General features: G+C 45.4%; 1 protein-coding gene across 1 annotated transcript in view; it reads right to left on the reverse strand.

The window, feature by feature from the left end:
• The window catches only part of CCDC141 (coiled-coil domain containing 141), a 141,765-nt gene extending 141,150 nt beyond the window's left edge, over nucleotides 1-615 (reverse strand). The window contains exon 1 of the mRNA XM_077830395.1: nucleotides 514-615. Coding sequence (XP_077686521.1) covers nucleotides 514-615 — 102 coding nt within the window. The remainder of the gene's footprint in view (nucleotides 1-513) is intronic.
• Between the last annotated feature and the right edge of the window lie 7,610 nt (nucleotides 616-8,225).

The following is an 8,225-nucleotide window of genomic DNA, read 5'->3' on the forward strand; positions in this document are numbered from 1 at the left end:
AGGATTACTACAATTTTAACTGGTATTTTTTTCAGTTAACACTCTGAACAAGATGTGGCTAACTGAAATGGTTCTTTGTGCATTTGTGACGAATTAAAATTGTACAGTGAACAGAGGTGATAAATACATTTATAAAAAAAAAAAGACTAAACTCCCCAGAGAGATGATGTTCACATATATTATGATGATAAACATTTTTATAGCATCCTAAATTTACACTGCCACGTTTTAGAATCAGACATATTATTGGCCCCTAAGAACTTACATAGTTTAGCTGAATAGTTTTGGTTCATGTAAAAAAAGAAAAAAAAGTGATATACTGTAAGTAACATGAACTTCTTAGGATGTTTTCTACATATTAACTTAAGCAATAAAATAAATGTACTTGCCTGGTCAACATTATATGCTAAATAGATGCTAATATGACTAGAATTTGGAATAGACTGTTACTAAATACTATGCAGACCAAAGCCACAGAGCTAAGAGCAAAACTGTTAGCAAATGTTGTCTTACCTTAAGTATAGCGATAACAATCCTGGACTCTCCAGCCTGAACAGCAACTGAACTGACTGTTGTTGTAGAAAGGGGCTCACCGGAGCTGCTTTCGTTGGACATGGTGTTTCAGAACTGGACTTCATACAGTACCACAGCCTCAATACACTCGTGTGCACTGGTCATTTCAGAAGGCAACAAACAGGGTTACTTGGATTCATTCAGCAAAAGAGCTCAGCTAACACTGATTACTCTGCCAAAAGGAAAGAACAGGAGGTTAAAAATAGACAACCCCATTGAGTTTATCATTCTTGAGAGAGAGATTTGACACACCCCTAGTTTGATAGCATTAAGCTGTCTGTTCTTTTTTGTCATTATCTGAAGTGTAAAGGGCTGCCTCTGTGAACATCATCTGACTCTGGATAAGCAAATGGAAAAAAAACAAATCAAAATAGATGGACTCAATTTCAAAACTAATGCTGTATGGATAGATCCAAATATTATAAGGCTTTAAAACAAGCAAATAGCAGATCTAAATATTCAACTTGTACAACTTCTTGTTATTCTCCCCATTTATTAGTTAATGAGCTGCATAAATTTGTTTAATATAATTTTTTCTCCGAGTCAGTGTACACATTATGAAGTACTATTTCATTATATATATATATATATAAACGAACAGTATGACATATAGAACAAAGCCCTGTGAATGGAACCAGACAATGGATTTCTTACTAAAAACATTAAAATGTATAGCGACCCTATTAACTAAGAAAAGACTCCAAATATCCTGTGTAGGCTTTTGATAGGCATTTTATCACTCAGTATTGGTGGGATTTTTTATTCAGTACTCCACTTCATAGCAAATTGTTCCTATATTCTGTTTAATCTTAAGTAATCCTTCTTTAGTAATATGCTTGTAAGAGGCACACCTCCCAACTCATTAAAATGCTGCACTGTACATTAGCTTTTATTCAGTGCAGGGAAATCACAGACAGTTTTAAATTGTGGCACAGGGTCAGAACATTAATTCTATTGCTAGAAACTCAGAGCATGCTGCAAGTAGACTGTGGTATTAGACAGCTGCTATTTGATTCCCTGTGACAGAACAGCTGAGAAAGTGACACTGGAGTGTACACAGGTTGCTCAGATGACACAAGTACATTGGAGAAACCTCAGACTTAACAGGCTTAAAAGCATCTGCTTGCTTTATTTCTTTAAAATTGCATAACAGTTTAGATCAATTTAGAAGAAAATCCAGGCTCAAAACTTGATAGCATTAGAGAACTAGGAGTATTAAGTTATCCATGTAGTCAAGTATTCAAAGATAAAAATCAAAAGAAAAAATTACTTTTGTATTCAGCAAAAATTCTGGCTACTCTAGTACTCTGCAAAAAAGCTCTGCAATTCTCTGCCCAGGAAGCGTTCTTCCAGTTTCTCCTCACATGGAAGCTTCCTGTTGATGTGTGAACTGATGCCAATGGACATCGTGAAATGTGTCTCGGAAGTTCCAGCAGTACAGACAGATAGGAGTAGAGTACAATGCTGACTCCACTATAGACTGGCTGAATTTTATTTATGAGATTATTAATTATTATCACAAACAATTCAGACAGAATCTGAAAGAAAGTGATAAAATATTTCGTATTGAAGGAAGAGGAGGGCAGAGCTACAGTGGAAGAGCTGATGTGGTGACTGGTGGCCCTCTGTGCTAAAGCACTTGAACATTGTGCCCACTTGTAACATGGATAGCAAGCAGTCTTAAGCTAACTGGGCTGAGGAGGGCATAGATGACCATTCTTTTAAAAGAATACCCAGGCCCAAAGCCAAAAACAAATCACGAAGCAGCAACTCTTCAGCTATGTGCTGCAGAGAGCCCAAAAGAGCATATATCACATCCTTTCACTCATTCCCAACACCCTTTGACGTACCTTGCAGAGACTCTCCTCAGTAAAACAAACACTTTATACAGAAACTCATGAGGCTCATAGAAGAGGAAAAGTCAACAAAACTTTAGATTAAATGGGTACTTGTGTAACAGGTGTGGCCAAGTAAAATGTTTGGAATGAAGAGACTGAAATGCAACAATGAACTGTACAAATAAAACTTTGTTCCTAAACAAAGTTGGACCAACTAGAGGATTGAAATATTGTCTATCTGGCAGAATTAGTATGTTTGACTAATATCCCAGAAGATAGGGATTTAGTGCAGCTTCCTGAACCTGGGCAGGTCCAAGTGCAGGATATAGCTTGTATTGGGGACTCTGACTTTTAGAAAATGTGATTTCTGAATTACTGAAAGGGGCATGATCAACTTGACTTCTAGTCAGTCTCCTCAAAAGGTGTTTCAAGTAGTTTCAACTACTCTGGCTGAGTCTCCTTGCCAATATTAATTGTTTCACCATCACATTTTTCTACTTTTAAAAATATGGTTATGCTGGGGTTGGACAATCACACTAACTAGTTGAAGCTGTTGTGTGTGACAGAAACTTTGCATTAAGGCTAAGCAAGGGAACAATTAAATGTCCCTTTTTTTCATGATAGCTGAAACAATGAAAAACCAGCACTCGAGGACTAGATCACATTAAAACCTGGACAGTGGCTGGGCCATTCAGTTGAAGGGGTTCCTGGGATTTGATAACAAATGCAGAAGTGGGGGAATGATTTGATTGCAGCTGTGTGTGAAAGAGAAGTAGGAGACATACCACAGAAAACACATCAAGGAAAGCTCAGACACTGCCAAAAAAGCCCTTGTAGCATGGTCTGGAGAAAATGCTCGCTCTGAATTGTGATCTAAGACATTTTCTTCTGCTGTTTGAGTCCTGCTGTGTTTTGGGAAATGAAATTTATATACATTTGCTATAAATAAATAGGATTGTATCAAAGATATACCAGACTCTATCACCAATATCTCCTCCTAACAGAAGCAACCCACAAGATCCTGAATATTTGCTAACTGCTTGCATCAAAAAGAGTAGTAATATTTTCCTCACTTGTTGCTGTGTGAAAGAACTCCCCACAAACAGGGGAAACTGAGGTACTCACTGACTATACAAGGGAAACAGTGAAACTAAACAAAGAGCATTCTCAAATCCATAAGGTAAGCAAACTGAATGAAACAGAGTGAATTAGTATAAAATATTAGTTTCAGTAATCTCAGGTATTAATTATAACTACAGTAGGTAACAAGTTTTCAGAGAGAAGTGTGATTAAGTGCCTTTATATTTAAGACAAAGTTTATTTTTATTTCTTTCATTTTCAACATGTAAACATAAAAATGGCCACATAGCCCAGACAGATAATTAAAAGTACAGTACAAGACAAAAACTGCAGTAACAAATCAAAGGCATCTCTGAACAAAACCTTCATCGTCCCTCAGAAAAATCCACACTTCAGCCTGAGCCTTTAAAATCTAGACCTTCCCTCAGCACCCGCCCAAATAGACAGACTATCATCACTTTTTTGCCTATGACAGTGGCACCAAGGAACCCCTGTTAAAGATCAGGGTTCCATTGTTCTAGGTGTTCAGAGGTCCCCATGGAGAAAAACCTGCTAGATGTTCCATCTCTTGTATACCAAGGGACTTCCAAGTTCTAGGCCTCCAATGAGTTCAGTTTTGACCATATCACATTGAAGGGTTCATGTAGCGTTCATGCACCCGGAAACCATCAGGGCACACCCTGGCTGCTGCGTAGGAGCAGTGCACACGTTGCTCTGTTCTATCCAAGGACATGGACCATGGAAACATGGACCATCTGGGAAGTCAAAATAAGGACATCAGCCGTGGGAAGCTTCCTCGGCCTAAGCTCAAGGCCTGAGAGCAAAGATTGTAGCAGATAGAGGCTAGTAAATAGGAATATTAATCAAAGTCATATTATTTCCTTTGCTGATGCCTTTTGCGGTCGGTTGGGGTATGTAATGCGCAGGGGGGAGAGAAATAAAAGAGAGGTGGAAAAGCTGACAGGGGCAATCCCGTCAGCAGACCAGCCTGCTTGCTTGCCTAAAGCCGTGTCCTGTCTTGTATTGAACCGCCACAACTGGCGCCCAAACGTGGGGCCCTCAGCACTCCCCTCGCCCGGCAAGGGTTTCAGACGCGTCACTCATCCGCTTCGGGGATCCCGGTGAGTATTTTTCATTGTGGTAAGTATGGGAAGCTCCCTCTCTGCTTTGCAAGTGCAACACCACTGTGAGCTACAGTATTTGCTGCGTAAGGCTCGGCATGACTGTCCCACTCGAGAGCTCACTCTCCTGCTACAGGAGGTGAGTGCCCAGTGCCCGTGGTACCCTGAAGCTGGAACCCTTAAGCTAGCGGACTGCGAGCGGTTGGGCCAGACATTGCACAAGGAGCCTCGGGCGCCCGTGCAGACTTTACACGCCTGGCACCTCTGCTGCGACGCGATACAGCGTGTCGCTTCGGACAAGCCCCCCACCCCCCACCCCGCACCAACAGAGGGGCTGCCGATCTCGCCACCCCCGTCCGCTCCTGCAACCATCCCTCCCCCTACTTCGCCCTCAGGGCCTCTATTACCACTGCCTCCCTGGCCTTCCCCACCGGAGCCGGTGTGTGATCACTCTCCCCCCGTGGGGCCCCATGCTCCGGGGCCCCCTGGAGGGTCAGCCGCGTCTGCTCAGGGGCTTTCGCTGGTGCAACAAATGGTCCATGCAGCGAAGACTCGCTCAGATCTTACAGCAGAGGAGCTGGCTGAGCTGGTCTCAGTCTGTCCGGTGACCTGGCAGGATGATGGCCAGGGCAACCAGGTTGCAAACTGGGTCAGTTTGCCTTACTCGGTGATCAGAGAAGTAAAGAAAGCGATTCGCGAGTTCGGTCTGACTAGCACGTATGTGCGTGGTCTCATTGAAGGGCTAGGTTCTGGGTATTCCCTGGTCCCTGAGGACTGGAAGGCGCTGTTGCGCATGATGCTGACACCTAGTCAGTATGTTATTTGGTTTAGTGAATTTCGGCAGATGGCGGAACGCCAGGCCCAGGTGTATAGAGAGCAAGGTATCATTTATGAGCACTTGGCAGGGGAGGGCCAATTTGCTACTGTCCAGCTGCAGTCTCAACTCCCTCAGGCTGTCTTCCCCATTATTTCCACCTGCGCCCAGCATGCTTTCCGGAAGGTCCCGGATTCAGGCAAGCCTACCAAAAGCTTTGCCAGTATCCGTCAGGGTGCATCAGAGTCCTTTATGGATTTTACCAACAGATTGCAGGAGGCTATCCTCCGGCAGATGGATAGCCCTGCAGCAGCTCAGGAGATCCTGTTAAAAATGGCAGTTGAAAATGCGAACGAGGATTGCCGCCGTGCTCTCCAGGCAGCACAAGCCTCTGGGATTCTAGAGCTGTCAGACATGCTGCGGGCGTGCCAAAACATCGGCACCCAAGCCCATAAGGCTGGAGTTCTAGCTGCTGCCCTGCGGAAAAGCGGGAAGGAGGGGAAGCGTTGTTACCGCTGTGGTAAGGAGGGTCACTTTCAGCGGGAATGCCGCTCCTCGGCGGCGCCCGCTCGCCCCTGAAAGAAGTGCCCCAAGTGTAGGAAGGGCTATCACTGGGCTAATCAGTGTCGTAGCGGGTCGGGAAACCGCACAACGGGTCCCCCCTGAACCCAGGGCCAAACGGGGGTGTTTCCCACTCAGACAACGGTTCCTCTGCTTCAGAACCCATAGACTCCATGAAAGCGGCGACTGCCGGAAGTGCAGGGCTTGATTTGATTATGCAGGAGGATGCTGACTTTCGGCTGCCGGGGGAGGTTTGCGCCATACCTACCCAGGTGACGGGACCTCTCCCTGCCGGATTTGTGGGCCTGGTTCTCCCTCGCTCACACGCTGGGAAACAGGGTTTTTTTTGTTATTCCAGGGGTCATTGACGCCGACTACACTGGCGTTATTAAGGTTCAGGTATAGACCCATCTTCCACAGTCGCTCCCGCGTGGACGGTCAATTGCGCAATTGATTTTAGTCCCCTATCAGGTGCTAGCTGCGGAGGATCGAGCCCGGGCCGTAGGCGGCTTTGGATCGACGCTGGCTTAGTCGCCATCTCACAGCACGTCCTCTCCACTTGTTGCTCTAACAATGTCGGTCCGCCCCTCGAAACCTCAGTTAACACTTCTCTTAAACAATGTTCCTTTTACAGGGCTGGTGGACACTGGAGCTGACGTTACGGTGATTCGCGATCCGGAGTGGCCGGTCAGTTGGCCAACAGTTCCCTCTAAAGAGTTGTGGGGGATTGGGGGTAGTAAACCCAGGAGCCAAAGTTTGTCTTGGGTCATGGTCTCTAAACCAGGAGGCCGTGCCCTTGCTACAATCCGCCCTTTTGTACTCCCTGTCCACCTCAATATTTGGGGCCGTGACCTGCTTACAAAGCTGGACACCACCCTCGATATTAATATCTAATGGCCCAAAACCCTCCCGCACCCACCTTGCCCTCAGCATTGCCCTTGGTGTGGCAATCCTTAGAGCCCGTATGGATTGACCAGTGGCCCCTCCCTCTAGAGAAGCTAAAAGCACTTCAGTCGCTTGTGCAGCAACATTTGCATGCACAGCGCTTGGAACGCTCCACTAGTCCCTGGAACACCCTGGTGCTCGTTATTAAGAAAAAATCGGGTGCATGGCGGCTGTTACATGATTTAAGAGAAATAAATAAACGCATACAACCCATGGGCCCCTTACAATTTGGCTTACCAAACCCGAATTTAATTCCTCAAACCGATCAGCTTTGTGTGTTAGATTTAAAGGATTGTTTTTTCACCATTCCCCTTTGCCCACAAGACTGCGAAAAATTCACGTTTACGGTGCCACAATATAATAATCAGCAACCCTCTCATAGGTATCAGTGGAAAGTCTTGCCCCAGGGAATGCAAAATAGTCCGACCTTGTGTCAGCTTTTTGTGGATCAGGCCCTTGCCCCTTTTCATGCCCGATATCCCACACTAAAGGTCTACCATTATATGGATGACATTTTGCTTAGTGGTCCCCAGGTTACGGCAGAACAGCTTGAATCTCTGTCCCAGATTCTCGGCCAAAATGGCCTATTAGTGGCACCAGAAAAAATCCAACGCTCTTATCCCTACCACTACCTCGGGCATAAGGTTTTACAAACCTATGCGGCCCCTGTTCGCCCCGAACTGGTTCTACCTCAACCCCTAATCCTTGTTAAATTACAACAGGTTTTGGGTCATTTAAATTGGATTCGACCCTACTTCCGTCTCCCCACATCAATGCTGCGGCCGTTTTTCGAGCTCCTACGTGGAGCTCGGGCACCGGGCGCAGTTATTGCCGTCACTGAAGAGCACCTTGCCTGCATTCAGCAGATCAATGCAGTGTTGAGTCAGCAGTTTGTGGATAGACTCACTGAGATCCGTCCCCTACAGTTGGTTCTCCTTACCTCCCCTCATACGCCTACTGCGGCTCTGTTTGTCCCTCGTACGGACACAGCCGTCTCTATCATAGAGTGGATATATTTGTCATCCACTCCTCCTCGAAACATTTATCCTTATTTAGATGCCTTGTCCGATCTTGTTCGTAAAGCCCGCCACCGTGCAGTACAACTCACGGGTACCGATGTAGTTGCCATTGTGTTCTCCTTGTCCCGTAGTGAAATTGATTCCTTGTGCCATACCTCCTTGGCCTGGCAGGTTGCTCTTTGTGATTATGTGGGAGAGATCTCTTATAATCCCAAAAAGATCCCCGATTGGTAATTACCCAACAGGTGCCCCTAGTTGTCCATCGTCTTAGCCG

The sequence above is a fragment of the Eretmochelys imbricata genome, chromosome 11 (assembly GCF_965152235.1).
Source record: "Eretmochelys imbricata isolate rEreImb1 chromosome 11, rEreImb1.hap1, whole genome shotgun sequence".
In the NCBI taxonomy this organism is placed as follows: Eukaryota; Metazoa; Chordata; order Testudines; family Cheloniidae; genus Eretmochelys; species Eretmochelys imbricata.